Source organism: Dendropsophus ebraccatus, chromosome 5, assembly GCF_027789765.1.
Source record: "Dendropsophus ebraccatus isolate aDenEbr1 chromosome 5, aDenEbr1.pat, whole genome shotgun sequence".
NCBI lineage: Eukaryota > Metazoa > Chordata > Amphibia > Anura > Hylidae > Dendropsophus > Dendropsophus ebraccatus.
In genome coordinates this window covers 46,490,201-46,512,210 of record NC_091458.1, presented here as the reverse complement: position 1 = coordinate 46,512,210, position 22,010 = coordinate 46,490,201, and the positions used below count along the sequence as shown (strand labels likewise).

General features: G+C 46.3%; 1 protein-coding gene across 1 annotated transcript; it reads right to left on the bottom strand.

Annotated features, from left to right (window-relative positions):
• Nucleotides 1-3,257: 3,257 nt before the first annotated feature.
• ZC3H10 (zinc finger CCCH-type containing 10) lies at nt 3,258-8,641 on the bottom strand. Its single transcript, XM_069970027.1, has 2 exons — nt 8,478-8,641; nt 3,258-5,882 (listed from the first exon to the last, which is right to left on the bottom strand). The coding sequence occupies exon 2, from the start codon at nt 5,777-5,779 to the stop codon at nt 4,544-4,546; it is 1,236 nt and encodes a 411-aa protein (XP_069826128.1). The 5' UTR covers nt 5,780-5,882; nt 8,478-8,641; the 3' UTR covers nt 3,258-4,543.
• Between the last annotated feature and the right edge of the window lie 13,369 nt (nt 8,642-22,010).

Below are 22,010 nucleotides of genomic sequence, written 5' to 3'. Positions count from 1 at the left end.
TAGCAACCATTGGGGCTGTGCGATTGCTTCCGCACAGCCCTGATGGGAAAAGAGGGAAGAGTCTCCCTCTATTCTACAATTGCCCTGATCGCAGCACCTATAGGGTTAACTGCCAGGATCCGCACTTGGCGAGGGTCGTGACAGAAGCGGCAGGTGCCTGGCTATCACTGACAGCCAGGATCCGCCACGGGATGGCACTGGTGAAGCTCCTGCATCTGTTTCATAACAGGACGTAACTGGACGTCCTTGAGCGGTAACTCACCACAAAAAAGGATGTACAGTAACATCCTTAGTCCTAAAGGGGTTAACGCTTCTTCATAATAATTTTTTTTATGTCCCTCTTTATGCAGTCTAAATGAGATAACTTTATTCTGCAGACAATACCCAATGTATATACTTGTTCAATGATTTCCAACTTTTTACACCATAGAAGGATATGTATTTTCATGTCGCCATATTCTGGGCACCATTTTTTTTTTTTCCACTGACCGAGCTCTGACAGGTTGAATTTTTGCAGAATGAGGTAAAGTTTTAGTGGTATCATTTTAATCACTTTTTATTACATTAGGATAAAGGGCCAAGTAGTGCATAGCCATGACTGGCAGACACAACGGTGCACCGCGTCCTCTCTCTGCTGTACTGTGCATGTCCGAAATAGCCTCAGCATAATCAGTCTTTCTAAACACGCGCAGTACATCAGACATAGGACGCAATTGCACTGCGCATATCCACCGGATTCGGCTGCACATTACTAGGCCTGCCTCAGGATGACTAGTTTAAGCACCCGGCCTTGGTTTTTCCCTTGTCATTACATTGACTTATAGGGCCACTTAAAGTGACTCTGTACCCACAATCTGCGGATAGCTGCTTTTTAACCAAGGTCTGTCCTGGGGTCCGTTCGGCAGGTGATGGCGTTATTGTCCTAAAAAACAACTTTTAAACCTGCAGCCCTGAGTCAAACGTCCGTCGTACAACAGGAAGTGACGTTTTTTTCCATAACAAAAAAAAAATTGACTATATTGCAAACTTGCTTTATATCACAACTGCTGTTGATTTACATTTTGAAAGTTATAACGACAGGTACACTTTAATGTCCGGCCAAAATAAAAATACATAGCCAGCAGGGGGAGCGGGAACATAAGAATCAAAAGTTACCTGTCCCCCATGCTGCACTGTTACCAGCTCCCTTACCACCACCGGGCTCCAGTCTCACTCAGGTTCTGGTGTTGTCACAATACGACGGAAAGAGCCTGCTCAGCCAGTTAGTGATTGACTAGCTATGCAGGCATTCATGAGCCGGTTTATGACGTGGTAGGAGGCCAGCAGGGGCCCTGGACCGGTAATGCAGTGGTTAACGCGCATGGGGACAGGTATTGATTCTTATGTTTTCGCACTCTGCCTTCTATGTATTTTTTTTGTTTTGGCTGGAAATCTTTAATAAATGGCTACAGGCAAATGCAGACTGTTACATATACATTCATAGTAGTCTGTATTTGCATATCCAAAGCTATTGCCAGCACTATGGATGTGTGAAACGAGCCTTACATTGGCCAGCGGCAGCATCTTCTATATTTTCCCGGCCACCTACATCAGGCAATGGAGGACATTCATGTGCTATTCGTCTTGTTTTCCAAGCTTCAGCTTAGTGCTGTGTAGTAATCCATGATTGTGCACTGGCCCCTGTAATTATAACACCTTTCTTCTCTACATAGCAGAGGGGAAGTGACGCCTATGTAGATGCATCCTATAACAAGCTGAGAAGGACCTGCTAAGGCAGCCAAACATCATCGGTCTTCACTGTTCTAAGCACAATAATTTCTATTATGGGCAGGTGCGGCCAACCTGCCCCTGTACAACTTTGTCTCAGATTTATCAAAAGAGAAACTAGAGTAAACTTAGAAACCCATCACATCTCAGCTTTCATCTTACCAGAGCTAAACAGTGAGCAGGTTTTGTTTTACATGCAAACTGATGAATCTGGGCCTCTGAGTTATGGGGCCACTGGTTTAATGACCATTTAAAGGGGTACTCCGGCCTTTATTTTTTTTTATATGGCCGGGGATGACGTTGCTGAGAGCAACAACGTCCACTCACCTCCCCAATTCCAGCGTCGGGTCCCGTATCACGGCGCTCCAGTCCCCACTGCCTTGCCGCTTCCTGGTGTCTCTGACACGGGCTTGAGAGGTGACGTTTCAAATCCACTCAGCCTGTGAGTAACAGAGGCAGGATCCCGCCTCTGTCACTGACTGGCTCACCTGATAGGGAGTCGGGAGCCTGTCACCCCGGCACGGGGGGTGACAGGTTCCCTTTAATAGCTGAATCTCTATATATCCCCTACCAAAAAAATGCAATACTGGACAATTGGATTTGAATTTGTTACGACTTGAATTTATTGTCCAGCATTGAGGGTTTGTTTGTATAAATAGATAGATCTCTCTCTCTCTCTCTCTCTCTATATATATATATATATATATATATATATATATATATATATATATATATATATATATATATATTCTAATGTAATGCTGCAGTGTCATTTAACGACCACTGTTTAATGTAAAAATACACAGTGTGAAAATGTGTAGTTCTATTTCTGGTGCAGTCTGTGTTCAGGCCAAGATTTTTAAATTACCATCAGGAAAAACCTACAGCCAAGACAGCATGCCTTACAATGTGAAAAGCCTGCAAAATTCCTGTTACAAGAGCTGTAAAGGGAAGCCTTCTAAGGGGCCTATACACCTTCCGTAGTGAGGTCTTCTCAGCTAAACATTCAAGTGTTCGCTGCTTAGGGAAAGACTATTGTGGCAACGGCTTATCTTTTCCATAACAGACATTTTTACCTTGCCCATTAAATGGCAATGGCTACATTGAGGCAAGGCTTACAGAATCAAAAATGTCATAATAAAAAAGTGACCTTTTTGTTCAAAATGGGACAGACAGAGGTTTGATAAATGTCCCCCCTTTGGTGCAGTTTTTGGAGTAGAAGCCAACTAATATAGAGCAAACTTAAAGAGTACATATGACATGTGTACCTCACCTGATCGGCATGTAGTTGCTCCAGCCCTTGGAAGCTCAGGCGACTATGGACATGACCACGGCAGTCCAGTTTCATAAACCCTGCTGGATTAGAATATGACTCGTGCACATGGTTTGCTGTGTTGTAACAGAGTATAATGGAGTGTGTGGGGTTTAAAGTAAAAGCAGCTTAAACAAGATAAAGATGTTTAGAGACTTTATATACTTCACAAAAACTCTACACACAAGATCAATTTATTTTCTACGTCACAGTAACATGAATAGAACTGAAATGATATGCAAACAATGAAATGCTGCCATTCACCATGCAAAATAGATCACAATAGTAAGCAATGAAAATAGACTGAAGTAGTACAGAAGTCATTACATAGCATCCTAGTTTCAAAGTAGTCCAAAAACAAACATTCTTTGGGAAGCCATACATTAGGTTTTTTTTACCCAATTGTGGGGAATTGAGGACCTTTGACTATCTGAAGTACCCAATCACAGGAACATCTCTAGATATTACCTTTCCGCACAGGATAATGGAAAAATTGGGCAGCTGCGACCAAGCGGTCCTTACAACAAAAAAACGGTCTAAAGAAAACTGACTATACAATTATAGATGTCAGCTAGATGCCTATTCTGCTGATGGCCGTCTCCACCATGTCCCCATGAATGTGCACACTTAGTCAAGTATGCATGGCTATTTCAATGGGGGGAAAAAAAAATGTTTTAGCAACTCACTGCCAGATACTTCTGGTAATGCATAAGGCACTCAACAGGCCCTATACACACACTAGATGGTCAGTACAAACATCTGATGAGCAGAGGAGCAAGAGTGGGATCACAGGGGTTTGACCGAAGAACTCTCCTCAAGTATTTGAGTGGAGCATTATGTTGCACATCTATGCCGCCACTCCATTAATGGTCTATGGAGCTGCTGGAGATAACCAAGTACAATGCTCCACTATCTTCAGCAGTTCCATACACAATGACTGGAGCAGCAATGCGTATTCATAAGTCACTGTTGAGAAGCACTGGAGACCACAAGGGCTCCTCAAGATCAGACTCCCCATGATCTGACACCTACCTCGTAGATAGAGGATGTTGCTTTAACTAGCAATACCCCTTTAAGAAAGTGACTGGTAGGTTTCTTCATGTAGAAAGTACTAAATATGTTGTGGGCAACATCTCCAGATGGGCACAGGCTTTGTAATTTAGTAAAGCAAGTTTTAAATAAGGAAAACTATTGCCTTCCTTACATCTCCCATATAAAGTATTTGGATCATGTACTGTGAACACAAAACATAGGAAATTCTTAAAAAAAAAAAAAAATAGAAACCCACCTTAATAAAACCTATAATTTATGTGTAAATAGATACACATTTCTCGATACTTGTGTTATGCACTATAATGCATTAGTACCTCCCCCCACCAGCATAATGCACTACACTGATGGCACCCATTATCTTGGCAAAATGTCACTAGGGTGCTGGACATCAAAAGGGCTAAGACAAACAGATTAGTGTGGCATGGCTGTTATGCGCATGCTTTGTGAAGCTATGGGATAAGTTACCATGGGTGTAGTGGCATGGCTCATGGTGATGCCAGGAAGGGGCTGAGCCATAGATACAGCAACTGGAGCAACAGACACTGCTACAGGTGCCATGGAGACAGGTGGGGGAGCCATGCCTTGAGCAATGGTTTGCGCCAGCGCAGCAGAGAGGGGTGTAATTTCAGGGTTCAACTGAGGGGCTGCATTGGTCTGTGTGGGAGCAGGTGCACCAGTGGAGGCCACCAGTTCCTGCTGTGTGACTGGTCTGGGCTGCAATGCCTGGCTGCTTAGTGTGGTGTGAGTTTGCGCGATGCCGTGGTTATAGTTAGTCACGGTGCCCACTGCCTGTTCGCTGGTTGGTGCTGTGGTGCTTAGGGTACTAAGTGTTACCACCTTGGCTTGACTGCGAAACTGAGCATTTTGGTCAAGCAAAACTTCATTGGTTGCTGCCAGAATAGAGACTTGCTTTTTCAGCTCCTCAATACGTCTCCTAAGCATGACGTTTTCTTCTTCTAGCATACGGTATTCAACAGGGGATGCATTGTAGTAACCATCATATCCCACTCGTCGCCTTTTCATTACAGGATCATCAAAACGGTCACCAAAGCGATAGGTGGATGAGAAGTCAGTTTCAGAAATCCCATCGTGTGCTCCGTAATGCTCAAAAGAACGTGCTGTGGTAGCCGGTAGGCCTCCGGAACTCAAGCCTGTATTGAGGGCCCCTGCCCTTATATCACAGGGGTATTCAAACTGATAATCATAGTCCCGCTGCAAATGGCGAAACTTGCACCTATCCCCACGCTGGCAGTCACCTTTTAGGAAGTCTCGACAGATTGGAATCTCATCCTTATTAGCCAGGTCGGTGGGTGACAAGCCAAGGCCGACCGCCACTTTGTGTCGCAAGCGAGCAGGCAACTCTCCAGTTTTCTTGTAATGCTCTTCATCCTCCTTGGTGCCGTGGATAAATCTGCAGTTAATGCGAACGCACTGCTTATTCTGAAAGTCGTGACAGAAGACAAATTCGTTCTTTTGCACCCCGAGATCAGAAACGTCGCTGGAGTCTGGATGCTTAAAGCGGCAGCGCTTCCCTCGCCTGCATACGTTGCGGAGAAAGTCACGGCACAAATAATCCACAACCGAAGCCGCTTCCTCACCGCCACTAACGCTGCTGCCACCATTCGCATAATTCTCCCTGTTTGGCATTGTTATAGCAGCGCTTATTTGCGTTTAATTTTTATAAATCGCCAACACTTATCGCTGCGCCTTAGTGTGTGAGATGTACCCGGCAAAGCGCTCTGCGTAAAAGCTGTAAGAGAGAACATTACATTCAGCAAGTTTAGGCACAACAGGGATCTATATATTTATACTGTAAAAACTGGAGAGATCATTCTGCACAGTAGCCTGTAACAGGTAACCCTAGCGTCATATTAAAAAAAAAAATGGAGTTTCCATTAGTTTGTAATTGTATTTGGCTAAGAACTGTTCCATTCTAGCATTGTCAATATGTACTAGTGTGGAAATGAGAACAAAAGAATTCTTAGGGTCAGTTCCATGTGGCATTTGTCAGATTGAAAAAAAACCCTACATATACCTCTCTCGATCTTGCCCCCGCAAACCGGATAGCAGAAGTCCTGCTGACATGGAAGTTTTTACAAAGTACCTAACCACAGGGGTATGGGTTGGCTTTCTCTCTATCAATCAGCATTTTTACCCCAGAACGAGGAGTGGAACCAAAGCAGAGAGATCACAAGCCTTGAATGATTGGTATCTATGATTGGTATCCAGATGGGAGTAATAATTTTGTAACAGCTGGGGAGCCACAATTGAGGAACACTGCTCTATATCATGCTGCCAGCTCCTCTATTTGCAGGGATCTTCCTGGAAAAACAGATTTATGAGCTATCCACAGGACAGGTGCTCAGTCACTGATCGCTGACACCACAGCTGTTCAGCACCCACACTACATAGGGGGAGAAGCAGTTCGCTCCATTCACTATGTAGACCTGGGCACTACATACTGAACTCAGCCAACTGCTGGCACCCTGCGATCCATGGCCCATGACCTACCCTGTGTAGATAGACCATCAATCCCTAAAAAAACCCTTTAAGGGTGCCTTCACACATACCGATTCCGTAGCGGATTTCATGCTGCGAGTCTTCAGCAAAACCCACTGCAGATCCCGTTATAGTGAAGTTCTATGGGGTCACATATCCGCAGCGGAATTTTCATTCCACTATAGAAATGTGACCCAGCCCCTTTAACCCCCCCGCATCCTGGAGCCCCGGAGCATACATTACCTGCTCATCGCCGCGGCTGTGTGAGGCTCCCGGCTTCTGTTACTCCCCATCAGCCAATCAGTGCACAGCAGCACTGATTGGCTGATGGGGAGCGAGGGGCCAGGAGCCTCACACAGCCGTGGTGCTGAGCAGGTAATGTAAGCTTCAGGCTGGGGCTGTGGAATGTGGGGTTTAAAGGGGCTGGGTCATATCTACAGCGGAATGAAAATTCCTCTGCGGATATGTGACCCCATAGAACTTCACTATAACAGGTCTGCAGTGGATTTTGCTGCAAACTCAGTGTGAAATCCGCTGTGCATCCGGTGCATGTGAAGGCACCCTCAGGGGTATTCCGGAAAAAAAGTAGGAGATCACAGGGCTCTGGCCCCCGAACCCCCCGGTGATCTCCGTATTGGACCCCACTGGCTCTGTTATGACTAGAGCCTCCGGTCGGCACAAACAAGTACAGCGTTTTTCCAGTGTACTCGGCTCTTTCCGACGCTCCATAGGAATGAATAGTCACAGGTCACATGCTGGCCCGGAAGCTCTATTCATAACAGAGCTGGCAGTGTCCCATACGGAGATCACCAGGGGGTTCAGAATACCCATTTCAAGTTTAAAATGACTACCACCAGGCCCAGGCTGAAGCACAGGATTACTGGCACTTTCTGACATCAGTTCGTTTTTGGTTGTCTGGATCTGTACAATGTACAATCCTTACACCCCAGCTTCTGTGTTCTGGGAACAAGGACTGTCGTAATATTTTAGAGTTATAGGGGATAAGTGGTATTTGCCCCCCAAAAAACAAAAACCTTTAGGGTGCGTTCACACGTACAGGAAATGCAGCAGCTTAGGATCTGCAGCAGCTTAGGATCTGCAGCAGATTTGATGGCAGTTACTTTGCATTGAATCTGCAACTTTAAATCTGCTGAAGATCCCGTACGTGTGAACGCACCCTTAAAGTGACTGTACCACCAGGCCCAGTCTGAAGCACTGGAGGCGGCCGACCCACCCTTAGTGGGAAGAAATCCCAGCCCCTCCATGACGTGACTCCATTAGAATCAATGGAACCCTATCATAGAGGGGCTGGGGTTTCCTCCCACTAAGGGTGGGTCGGCCGCCTCCAGTGCTTCAGCCTGGGCCTGGTGGTACAGTCACTTTAACCAATAAGTCTACCCTTGATGTAGCCCAGCAGCACTCTACAGATCCATACACAACTAACAGCAGTGTTCCTGCACAGGGATGGCTCTCCAGCTGCCACTAGACTACAACTCCCAGAATCCCCGGATCCCAGCAGTTGTAGTGATGCAGCAGCTGCAGTATACAGACATTACCCTGTATATCCGCGGAGAGCAGCTCCTTCAGGAGTATCACACAGACACGAGGTGTGGGGCTGCCTCCATTGTGTGGCGCAGCACGGAGGACACGGCCCACACGTGTGAATACGCTGCTGCGGCCTCCCGCACAACACTCGCCCATCCTAGGGGAAAGCTCCCGCCAAGAGCCGCTACGTCACAGCTGGCCGCCATTATCAAATTACGTAGTCCCAGGAGCTGCTCCACAGTCACAACCAGCCTCCACCCGCATGGTACCGCTCTCCACACACACACCGGCCCATACCTACCAGATAACGCCTCGCAGTCGGTGCCCGCTAAAAGAAACCGCGACCCCCGGTAAGCGCAACTACGGCACGAATAACGACTGACCAGCGACACAAAGTCACGACGCCAGAAGGCAGGCCCGCACGGCAAGACACCACGCCCATATCCGGAGCGTAACGTAAGGGGCGGGGCTCTGTGGAACGTGCGTGTAGAGACGTAATGGGGAGAAGAGTAGGCGGGGCTTATACCTGGTGCTGCTAGTGGGGTTGGGACTAGGGGAAATCTATCAAGGTGGCTTCAAATAAAATTATCTATTGCCATGGCAACCAGTCAGTCCAGCTTTCCTTTTAACACAGGAATATGACAGATAAAAGCTGTATGGGGTACAGGGGCATTACTATATAGTGCGGAGGCCAAACCTTGCTGGGCTTTCATAACTGTTCTCCATATATCTTCTCCATATAGTTGACCAAAGGTGTGTGCTCTATGAGGAGGAGAGAGGAGCTGGCAGATTCTTCTTAACCGCATTCGCAGCAAGACTTGCTGCGGATCCCTGCCTTGCAAACTCTATGGGCAAACAAACTCAAAGTTTGTCCGCAGTCCGCCCCGGTAACCCCCCGGCCGCCGGAGCCTATACGTCACTTGGTCCTGCATTGGCTTGCTTCGGGGGTCCTCAGCGCGTCCCGCTCGGCCAATCAATGCACTGCCCTGCCGCAGTGCACTGATTGGCTGAGCAGGACGTGAAGACGCCGGGAGCCCCGAAGCAAGCCAGGGCAGGGACCAGGTGATGTATAGGCTTCAGCGGCCGGGGGATTACCGGGGTGGGCTGCGGACAAACTCACACCGGAATGTGCATCCTGCTGCGAGTTTGTCTGTCTATAGAGTTTACTGGGCAGGGATGCGCAGCGGGTCTCAATGCAAATTCGCAGCGAGAAATCCGCTGCGGAACCGGTACATGTGAAGATGTGAAGTCAAGTTACTAAAGAAGTCAAGCGATTTTTAAACTTTGTCAACCAGCCGGGGGGGGGGGGGGGGGGGGTTTAGCATAATTAACAATAACTACTTACCTCTCCATCTGCCCCTGAAACATCACATCACAGGGCTTGGGGACCCCACCGAAAGGCATTTTCCCTTGTGAGTTCCGATTCATCTGGAAAACAACCTGGCTGATAGGTTGCCCCATCAGCCAAGCTGCGGTGTCCTGCCCTAGTCACAGACTAGATGAGTGGGCAGTCCATCAACTGGGTGGTGACATTCCATCAGGAGGTTCTGGAGCAGCAAGCCAGAGCTGCAGGGGCACAGGGAGAGGTAAGCAAAAATTATATTGTTAATTTGTTTTCCCTGAGACCCATTGGCATCACAACAGAATGGGGTATATTCGCCCCTGCGAGCCCCTGGGACGAAGGAATCTTTTTAATGAAAACAATTAATCAATTATTTTAATCCCCTCCCACGGAAGTATAAGTGGCCCCCCCCCCTCACCTAGTCAGTCTCATAGCACGAAACATAACAGGGAGGGAGTCCTGTGATGCCAATGGGTCTCAGGGAAAACAAATTAACAATATAATTTTTGCTTCCCTATCGTCCCATTGGCATCACAAGAGAATGGGGAACTAGCAAGTAAATTTCCCTAGGGTGGGTCATCTGTAGAGGCAGCGTTAAGAACAGCCCTGGCAAAGGCCGTTCTTGATGAAAGATTTTCCTCAATCCTATAGTGCTTGACAAAGGTAGACAATGATGACCATGAGGCAGCTTGACAGATGTCCTGCAATGGCACTGCTGCTCTTTCTGCCCAAGACGAAGCCACTGATCTAGTGGAATGGGCTCTTGTAAACTCCGGTGGAGGTCTTCCTGCAGAAGAATAACATAAACCAATAGAATCACAAATCTATCGGGAGATGGAGGGTTTGGATGCTTTCTTTCCCTTATTTTTCCCTGAAAACAGAATTAGTAAGTTTTCCTCTTTCCTAAACGAATCCAATCTGGATAAGTAAATTCTTAGAGCTCTAGAAACGTCCAACAAGGAGAGATCAACTTGACTCTGAGGTTGGGTCATGGGAGAAAAAACTGGAAGAATAACCGGTTCATTAATATTGGCAAATGTCGGAACCCTTGGTAGGAAGCCTGGTAGAAATCTAAGTGTCACCTTATCTTTAGCGAAGATGACGTATGGAGGCGTAGATCCTAGGGCTTGAAGCTCTCCTACCCGTTTAGCAGATGTTACTGCCAACAGTAGGGTACACTTAAATGTAAGAAACTTTAAGTCAACCTCGTTCAGAGGTTCAAAAGGAGGAAGGCAAAGACTTCTGAGGACAAAAGATAAATCCCAGGAGTCTACATGTTTGGTGACTCTAGGTCTCAATCTTGTTATGCCCTTAACAAAATTCTTGATATCCAAAATCTGGAACAATTTATAATTCAGATGGGCAGAAATTTCCGCTATCTGAACCTTAATGGAGCCCGACCTTAACCCTTTATCAAACCCTTCTTGAAAGAATTCTAGCAATTGAGGAGTGTTAGGTTTGGAAGGGTTGATCTGTTTTGAAAGGCACCAAGCCTGAAAGATCTTCCATATCCGGGAATAAGACTTATTCGTAGACGCACTACGAGCATGAGATAAGGTAGAGAGTACCCTCTCAGACAAACCTCTGGCATTTAATATGGCCCCCTCAGTCTCCACGCCGTGAGACTGAGGCTTTGAAGGTCCTGGCATAGATAATGTCTCTGCGATATCAGGTGTGGTATTAAAGGAAGTTTTCAAAACTACCCCCTGCTCATATTCATGAGGAGGTTGAACCATGACCTCTTGGGCCAAAAGGGAGTGATTATGATCACTGACGCCTGATCCATCCTGATCTTTATGAGTACCCTCGGTATCATAGAGATTGGAGGAAATATGTATGCCAACTGGAAGGTCCATCGAATGGACATGGCGTCCACTATCGACGGATTGTCTACTGAGTAGAGGGAACAAAAGTTCTTCAGATTGGCATTCTCTGCTGATGCCATGAGGTCTATTTCTGGAAGACCCCATCTCCGGGTTAACAGAATGAACACTTTCCTGGAAAGAGACCATTCTCCCGGGACCGTTAACCCTCGACTCAATCGATCTGCCAAGGTGTTGTGGATGCCCCTGATGTGTAGAGCAGATAGCCTGGCTATCCTGGGCTCTGCCCATCTGAAGATACACTCTACTTCTCTGAGAAGTAGAGATGATCTGGTACCTCCTTGCTTGTTGATATACGCCACACAAGCTATGTTGTCTGTTCTGATCCGGACAGCCTTCTGTGTTAATATTGGGGAGAAGTGTGACAGAGCTAGGTAGATTGCTCTGAGCTCTCGAACATTGGATGGAAGGGAGGATTCCTGTTTGCTCCATACTCCCGAAATCATCTTCTCGTCCAGATGTGCACCCCAACCTGAGCCTGAGGCGTCCGTCGTAATCGTGGTCCACTGTGGTTCGGCTATCGAAACTCCATGTGTTACCTGTCTCCACCAAGTTAGTGACTGTCTTGTCTCCGTTGACAGGACATGCAGAGCGTCTAGGTCTTCTAGTCTCCGATTCCATGTAGAGAGAACTTCTTTCTGGAGATACCTCATATGCCAGAGCGCCCATGGAACTGCCTCCGCAGCAGAGGAGAGCAGTCCCAGGAATCTCATTAGGGTTCGGAGTGAGACCTGTCGAGGAGGAATGAGAAACTGTGCGCCTCTCTGGATCCGAATCAGTCTGGGAGGAGAAAGAAATAATTTCATCTGTCTGGAGTCTATGATGAATCCTAGGAATGACTTCGTTGTGGACGGGATCAGGTCTGATTTCTCCTGGTTGACTAGCCATCCCAACTGGAGCAAAATGTCCATGACATACTCCAGTTGAGTACTCAGAAGAGTCTGAGTCTGAGCCATAATCAACCAGTCGTCGAGGTAAGGTATAATCTTTATCCCTTGTAACCAGAAGTTGACCATGATCGCCGCTATCACCTTTGTAAAAATGAAGGGAGCTGGAGGAGTTCGGACGTGTCCTGCCTGAGCTCCGGCCTTTCCAGCGTTTACCAGCAGTTGTACCGCACGGATTGTACCTGTTCCTGTCCTGGGGGCTCCTGACCGACTCCCTCTTCCTCCAAGATGCCCCTCACCTCGAAGAAAGCTTCAGCAGCGGCGCGGAGAAGGGCACAGTCTTCTCTCCCGACGGCCGCAAAGAAGCAAGATGGCGCCGGTTCAGCTTTTGGTTCGTCGCTTGATGCCTTGGATGCGGAGGTACGCGCAGTGTGGCAGGCTTCTCTATCCCCTGAGCCCACCGCCCGGCACCGAGAGGTACCAGCTGCTGCTCCCACATTCTCCCGGGCGGCTAGGAGGAGGAACCGGAGTGTCAAGAACACAGGCTCTGACTCCCCTCGGCCGGATCCGGCTGATATATGCCAGCAACAGCGTCAGTTCTCCCCGGTGTTAGAGCCCCCACCAGCCTCTTCTCCTCTTCCATCCGAGACTGCTGCGGGCTCCTGTGCATCATCTATTGCGGATCTCTCTTGGCTCTTTACCGACAAAGGTAATTATTGTGAGACTGCAGCTCCCGAGCAAATTTCTCCGGCAGCGTCTTTGCCCACTCCATTAGAACCTGCTTCTGAAAAGAGCGCTGTGGAGACCGGCATACTTTCACCGCTGGCTCCTGAATTCCGCAGTGTCCGTGTCCTGGATGGGGAACTACCCAGCTCAGTTAGTCCCCCTCAGCCTGGTACCTTAATGCCTGCTTTTGCATCATGCCACCAATCTTCCTCGCCAATGTCTGCTGCTATTGCTGCTTTGAGCTCTCCAATACTGGTGGAGGTAAAGAGGGACACTGACAACTGCTTGGACCGTGTATCCCAGGTGCTAGCTCCTCAACTCAAAGAATGGCTCCTATCGTTCAGAGATTCCCTGCTTGCTGGCTTGGACCGCCTTTTTTCTTCCCTGTCTTCCCCGGTGAGGGCGGTGGATGACAGGGCTCTCTTAGCTGAACTAAAACTGAGCAAAATCATTGTGGCCCACAACGCTCTGGCAGACACTTGTCAAAGATTGGAGGAGGAGGTGCGTTCACTGAAGGCTAAGAATGCGTTGCAAGAGGATTTTAACAGGCGGAATAACCTCAAGTTTCGCAATGTTCCGGAATCTGTTACCTCTTTAGAACTACCTGCCTACATTCAATCGCTTATCAAACGCACTTTGCCTAATGTTCCTAACCGAGAACTAATGATCGACTGGGCAAGGAGAATTCCTAGGCCACAGCACCTTCCTTCCACTGTTCCTAGGGACGTTATTGCGCGGGTGCACTTTCTACCTGTGAAAAATTCACTACTACAGGCGATGAGGGGAGGCACAAAAATGTCTGACAATCACCACAGCATTGAGGTATATGCGGACCTTTCACCGGAGACCCTTCGGGCTCGCAAAACTTATGGCGCCCTTACCAGGTCACTCAGGGACAAGAACATTGCTTATAAATGGTATAATTCTGCGCACTTGTTAATTACTCATGGCCAGTCTATGCACTATGTTACTAGCTTAGAAGATGGACTTCGCCTACTCAACTCCTGGAACATTGAGTGACTCTTCTACTAATTGGACACGTCACTGGCTCCTCGCTAGGCTGGACTCTTTACCCCCAACACTCTCTCCAGTCGTATTTGCTTCTCAGCATTACGACGTGGGTCCTAATAGCTTTTTCTTGCTTAATCTTTATCAGAACAATTGTAATTATATCCTCGCAATGTGGCCTATACCCATTATACGCTGTTTAGCGTTTTACACTGTCACTTTCTACACCCGCCTTACTTTTCCGTTATAACATATACGGTGTTAGACGTAACTATCTCACATAGGGCCACTAATCTTTCTGTGTTATCTTTCCTAGCACACGTTGTCTTGTGTTTGTTTGTTTGTTTTATGTTTTATATTCATGGTCCTTTGATGCTTATTGTATGCATAAGACACTGACTGTGTGGTCCCTGGCGTCTTAGGACTATTTAATCTGCAACTGTTACTAGATTACATATGCCTGCTTTTTCCTATATATTTGTTTAGCGTCATGCAAACATGTTTCCAACATATCTACCACTCACTGAGCCCACCGGCTATTCACTATCATTGTGATGCTGTTTAACTGTATCATTATTATATGGGTGGTTGTTATGCTTTTTTTTCACTGCGACTTGTTATGACTTTCTCTGTGTTTTTCCGGCTTACTGTATGTAAAAACTTTGAAAAATTGTACTAATAAAAACTTATTGAAACAGAAAAAAAAAAAAAAAAAAAAAAAATGAAGGGAGCTGAGGTTATTCCAAATGGAAGTACCTTGAATTGCAGATGTCTTATTCTCCCTTGGAGTTGAATCGCTATTCGTAGGAATTTCCTGTGGGCAGGCAAGATAGGTATGTGGAGGTAGGCATCCTGGAGATCTATTGATACCATAAAATCCCCCTCCTGGAGGAGGGATTTTACGGTCCTTATATTCTCCATGCGGAATTTTTTCTTTTCCATGAACCGATTTAGATACCTTAGATCTATAATAAGCCTCCACTTTCCGGATGGCTTCGGCACGAGAAACACTGGAGAATATACACCTAGACCGATGTCCGCCTGAGGGACATCTTCTAGGGCTTCGACCGCTAGGAGGTGGAGAACTTCCTCTTCCAACACCGGATGTTTTATTGGACCTAGATTAAGGGAGGTAAGAAACCTTGGGGGGGGGGGGCAGTTGATAAAGGAAGCACATAACCCTGTCTGATAATGCTTACGATCCAAGGATCCTTTATTAATGCTTCCCAAGCATGAAGAAAATGAACTAGACGCCCCCCCACAGGTATGCTTCTGGCGTCAGAAGTCCGGCTTCTTAGTGGACTCCTTTTTCTGCTGGTTACCTCCACCTCTTTTATTGTAATATCTACCTTTCCCCCTGGATTGGTAGCGACTTTTTCCTCTCTGAGGGGATCTGTTCCTACGAAAGGAACTACGATTTTTGTATGATCCGCTCGAGGAGGTCAGTGGAAGGGATTTACCCTTCTTATCGGACATTTCCTCCATGATTTTATCTAATTCAGGGCCAAATAATCTGCCAGGTTGGTATTCTAAGTTACATAGCTGGAATTTTGAATTGGCATCACCAGCCCATGGTTTTAACCAAAGGGCTCTGCGTCCGGCTGTAGAAAGGGCCATAGATTTTGCGGATAATCTGGTTCCTTGCGAGGCGGCATCGCATAGGAAATCTATAGCCATGTTAACTTTTTTGAATGAACGAAGGACCTTGGCCCTGTTCACCCCACCTTCAAGATCTTCTTGGACTTTAGCAAGCCACCTTCTGAGGCTCCTAGAGACCTCAAAGGAGGAAATAGACACAGCTCCTTGAGCTGTAGCAGCATTGTATGATCTTTTAAATGCCACCTCTACTCTTCTGTCCATAGGATCTTTTAGGTTAGAGCCATCCTCAGATGGTAAGACCGTATTTTTTGGATAGCTTAGCAATAGCTGTATCTACTTTGGGAGGCTCATTCCAATCCTTACAATGTTCCTCCTTGAAGACATATAAGGTTTTAAACTTTTTACTTAAAACTGGAGCTTTCTCCGGTTTCTTCCACTCATTTTGCATCATGGACAAAGATGTCTCTCCAACCAAAAAAGCCCTAGGCTTTCTGGCGTGAGAACCCCCGTCTTCTCGTTCCTCTGGATGAATCTCCTCCTGGACAGCTCTACGCAACTTGTATATACTGTCCATAGGAAAATATCCCTTGAAGGTCTCATAGTCATCTTCAGAGGGAGAAGAAGATTCTGACGATGATGATGATTTATCTTCATCAATTGTCTTTACAATAGACCCCTAAGGCAAAAAACACACAGACTTAACCGGAGGAGGAAAAAAGAGAACTCCAGGCCTATAAAGACTGTACTTACAGGCTGGGATACCAAAGGAGATATGCTACGTTTTGATCTCTTTTTATGGCAAGAATGGCGACATTCTTTGTTATTCATTGACTTTTCGACGTAATCCTTTACCCATACAACAACATCTTGTACATCGGGTTCTTCATTAGGCTTAGGCCGACAGGAAGTACAACGGACTGAAAATACATATATAACCACGTAACTAATAAGTAATATACACATGAGGAACCTGAAAGTTGATAGAAGAATATCTCCGTACGGTATTCATATCCATCTGGCAATGGTGTCTCACAGTCAGCACACATAAAATGTTTGCGTTTAGAACCTCTTTTCCCAGAGGGACTGGTTTCCATAGCTGACATCTGTAATAAAGATGCATATTTCAATATTTATAAGTAGTGGTAAAGTAATACAAGCCTAGCTTGTAATATCCTTCTTATCCACTAGATGGCAGCCTAGTATTAGGAGACTATCTCCACTTACTTTGCCGGAGGAGCAGAATCAGCACACAGGTGATGCAGGAACAGCAGATCACAGCAGAAGAGGTTCAGTAATGAACTTAGCAGAGGATCCCAGTAAAGGTCAATCTCCTAGGAGCACCAAGACTGTACACCCGGCTTGAGTAGCTCCCCGCCGCCATATGAAGCGAGGAGCTACGGCGGCCGCTAGTGACGTCACGAGCGGCGTCGGCGTCATGACGAAGCGACGCCGGCGTCTGATGTCATGACGCCGTCCGGCCTCCAGGAGGAGGCACCTCATGGAACGCAAGGCCTAAGCCCCGCAGTCCACGAGCGGCGAACAAAACAATGGCACCGCTACAGCACAGACACAGGCTGTGTCTTAAGGTACCTGAAAGAGAAATATAGAAAGTTAAGCAGGAGGGGCAAGGTCCCTTGGGGCTTTAACAGGCGAAGCAAAAAAAGACTGACTAGGTGAGGGGGGGGGGGGCCCACTTATACTTCCGTGGGAGGGGATTAAAATAATTGATTAATTGTTTTCATTAAAAAGATTCCTTCGTCCCAGGGGCTCGCAGGGGCGAATATACCCCATTCTGTTGTGATGCCAATGGGACGATAGGGAAGTAGTGATTATTATGTTCCCCCCGATCCTGCCAGCTGACAAATTTTAAAAATTACCAGATTTGGATGTGGAAATATGTGGTTTTTGGGGAGAAGTACTTGAATATGTGAGGCAAGAGATGGGGATGGACCTTTGAATGCCTTCCGGAGTGGAACTTCTGTTGGGTGGGTTAATATAAGATGGAGAAGCTAATTCCCTGTTAAATAAAATTCTAAATTGTGCGATTGTGGTAATAGTAAGAAGATGGTTGGATGTGAACACCCCATCCTTGGAGGAATGGAGGGGGACAGTGAATAAAGTTAAAACGTATGAAGGGATTGCAGCTAAGGGAACTAAAAAAGGGCTTGTGCGACATAATAAGATCTGGAAAAAATGGAAGAGAAAGGCTGGGCTCACACTGCATTTTTGCAATCCGTTTTTTTAAAAAAACGGATGAAAAAAACGGATGCATTTGTGTGCATCCGTTTTTCCGTTCACCTCCATTGTAAAAAAAACTGATCAAAATGGATGTTTTTTTTAACGGACACAAAAGTAGTGTCAGCTACGTTTTTGTGTCCGTCAAAAAAAAAGGATCCGTTTTGATCCTTTTTTTTTACAATGGAAAAACGGATCAAAACGGATTGCAAAAACACAGTGTGAACCGAGCCTTAATGGGAAATGGAGGAGGTGTATCCTTTCATTAAAGGGGTAGTGCGGCGCTAAGAAATTATTCACAGAATAACACACATTACAAAGTTATACAACTTTGTAATGTATGTTATGTCTGTGAATGGCCCCCTTCCCCGTGTCCCACCACCCCCACCCGTGTCCCCGGAAGTGTGGTGCGCTATACATTACCTGTCACGTGCCGACCACGGTCTCCGATCCTCAGCAGTGACGTCTTCTTCGGGAGGCCGGCGGATCTTCCCGAGTGCCGGCTGCCCTCTGCAGCGTCATCCAAAGCTCAGCCGCGATTGGCCGAGCATAACTGTGCTCAGCCAATCGCGGCTGAGCGGCTGATGACGCGGCCACGTCATCAGCTGCTCAGCCGCGATTGGCTGAGCACAGTTATGCTCAGCCAATCGCGGCTGAGCTTCGGATGACGCTGCAGAGGGTGGCCGGCACTCGGGAAGATCCGCCGGCCTCCCGAAGAAGACGTCACTGCTGAGGATCGGAGACCGTGGACGACACGAGATGCGGTGAGTATAATGCACCACACTTCCGGGTCTAGCGTGGGTGGGGGGAAACACGGGGAAGGGGGCCATTCACAGACATAACATACATTACAAAGTTGTATAACTTTGTAATGTGTGTTATTCTGTGAATAATTTTTTATCGCCGGACAACCCCTTTAACTCATCTAATGCTCATGACCTATTTGCAGCATAGGTGACGTAGGTGATAGTGGGTGTACTGCTGGGACTTCAACAGATCATGAGAAAGGGGCATACAGGGCCAATCATTAGTTAGGCCCCTTTTACGCCTCAGTATTATACGGTCTGCAATGACAGAAGAGTAATCATTGATTTCCTTTTTTGAATCCATCCATTTCAATTAATGGGTCTGTGCAAATGCAGACAGCTAAACATCTGGCTCTGGTCTTTAATTAGAGAGTTGTGAATATGGCCTTGAAGTGGAAGTTAGCATGGGTAACTACTCTCATCACAAGGTGGGAAAGCACTAGAGCTTGGATTCTGATCAGTGGGGGTCTCTTAGAGGGCATCATGCAATTACATAAGCACTGATAATGTGACCATTTGTAAGGTTCTCTGGCCATCTGTTTTTTAGGCTGCACAAATTGTGAACTTCGGTGAATTTTATTTATCGATATGGATTAAATGTTGATCCTGCTTACAAATTCATGTGTGTCTTAGCACCTGAAAGTAATGGCTATTATTTTAGAGGCAAGTTAAAAAATAAAAAATCTTAAAAGAGGATGTACCCATCAGGTACACTCTCTTTAAAATTACACGTGGATCGAACGTTGCCGACATGGTGAAGCGGGTGCTGCAGTCCTTCTTCGAATCAATGAAGCAGCGTCATAGAGGGGCAGGGGTTTCCTCCCACTGGGGGCGGGCCGGCCCACCTCCAGTGCTTCATAACCTTGAACAGAACGACGCCATACACAGGAACTGGTTTTCCCGTGTCGGCGCTGTTCAACCCATGTGTAATTTCAAAGAGTGTACCTGATGATACATCCTCTTTAAGGCTGGATTCACACGTTCCATGTTCTCTCTGTGAAGCAGGGACGTGGAATCCCTGTCCGTGAACATTTCTCCGCCAGCATGATGTATAAATATCGTGCCGGTAGCAGGGGAACAGTTTATATTTACAGGGCTCTGTAACGATAAGAGACGTGGAGATTGTTTCCCCCTTCTTGGCATGTTATTCATACATCATACCACGCAGGGAAAAGCTCTAGGACAGGGATTCACCGCCTGTGCTTCACGGAGCATGAAACGTGTCAATCCAGCCTAACAGACACTCACCAGGTGTACTTGCTAGAAAGGAGCAGCTAATTTTCATCCCTTTATACCATGGGTCTCTAAACTGCGGCCCTCCAGCTGTTGCAAAACTACAACTCCCATCATGCCTGGACAGCTAAAGCTTTGTATTTGGCTGTCCAGGCATGATGGGAAATGTAGTTTTGCAACAGCTGGAGGGCCACAGTTTGGAGATCCCTACACACACGATACCTACAGATGCATTTGACAACACAAACCTGTTCTGAAACTAAAACTTACCAAACAGATAAATCCAATATGTAGCAGTGAATACAGGGTGCGCGTACATGCACTTGGTGTCTGCATTGAGTAACCCCAGTCACTAGCAGTATGTGAAACCACCATTACATGTGATATCTAGTTTTAGCACTATCAATCCTAGGCTGCACCTGTTCTCCCCTTCAAGCAGAAACTCCAGTCAGTAGCAACACCTAGGGGGAGATTTATCAAAGGGTGTAAAATTTAGACCAATGTTATTCAATGGCCCCGTTCATACATCCGTGTATATGTATACGGGCCCACGATCCGTGCCGCAAAGGAAAAAAAAAAAAAAGGACCGTAATGCGGACCGTTTTTTTTGCGGGACAGATGGCTGGGGTAATGTGTGAACATAGTGCTCCATGAAGCACGGAGCACTACAGAAGCCCATTCATAGTGCAAGCCCAGACTGCACTATGGATGTGTGAATGAGGCCTAAGATTTCAATCCTAGAAGGCTGGTTAATAGACAAATTTGGTTACAGAAACAAGTCACAGCCCAGCTCAGTAAGTCCCTGTCCCAAAAAGGCTACAAAAAAGGAGGAGGATTTTATGCATAAAACCAGGGGAAAAACGTTCTAAATTTAGAAGGGAACATTGAAAGCTTTAAACTTAAAGTGTCACTGTCGTGAATTTTTTTTTTTTGCAGAAATCAATAGTCCAGGCGATTTTAAGAAACTTTGTAATTGGGTTTATTATCCGAAAAATGCATTTTTATCATGAAAAAGCAGTTTGAAGCTCTCCCCCGTCTTCATTGTTCTCCTATGGAGAGAGCTAAAAAAAAGACCAAAACAGGACAACAAAGAGTTAATCTACAAATCCCTCACCCGTTATCTGTTCTGACCATCACCAGTGACCTGTCTGAGCTCAGATTACAGCTGTCACCCAGCTCTGTGCCTGTAATCCTCTGTTATCTGCTTTCTGCTGCCGGCTAACTCCCTCCTTCCTCCTCCCCCCTCCCCTCTCCCTAGAACAGACAGGGGACGTCTCCTGCAACAAGTCACAATTTTCAGATTTTTCAGAGTGGATGAAAAAGAGGAAGGAGGGGGGGACCTGGGAAAAGGCTTTTTACATGCAGATAATGGCAGATTTGGCTAATAAACCCAATTACAAAGTTTCTTAAAATCGCCTGGACTATTGATTTCTGCAAAAAAAAAAAAATACGACAGTGACTTTAATTTAAGCCTTCAACTTTTTAAAGAGGTTATGCAGGTAACATTCTAAACAAACTCCCTTCCCAATACCACCCTGTGTCTAGTATACATGTATAACCTCTTGCACACTTTCCTTGCTTTTTCCTCCGAATGTCTAAAATCCTTCCTGGGTGCACTCTGACAATGCTCAGCTCCCTCTTCCCCCCTCCCTTTGTAGTCACAGGATATGTGATCTCTGGGTTACCAAGTCAATAGCTAACCTAACCCCAATCACCAGGAGACATTATCTGCATTCACCTGTGCTGCTGTCATAGACTAAAAGCCCTATTCCACCAACAGATCTGACAGATTATCTGCCAAAGATTTAAAGCCAGAGGCAGGAACATACTATAAACCGGGAACAAGTCATGAAGGAAAGTCTGAGATTTCTCCTCTTCAAATCCATTCCTGGCTTTGACATCAAATCTTTGTGTAAGTGAACCTTTACACATGTCCGAGCCTAGGTTTTTGTAATATGTGGTGTAGCTCTGCTTGTCATCAGTGTACCCGTCACAGCTCTGTATATTGTGTTATAGATGTTCTTAGTCTTGAACTAGAAAGTTCAGTCAGTAAACAGATATAAGACTGTATGCAAACAGTAGAAGAAAAGCAGGCACTACGATTTCTAACATTCT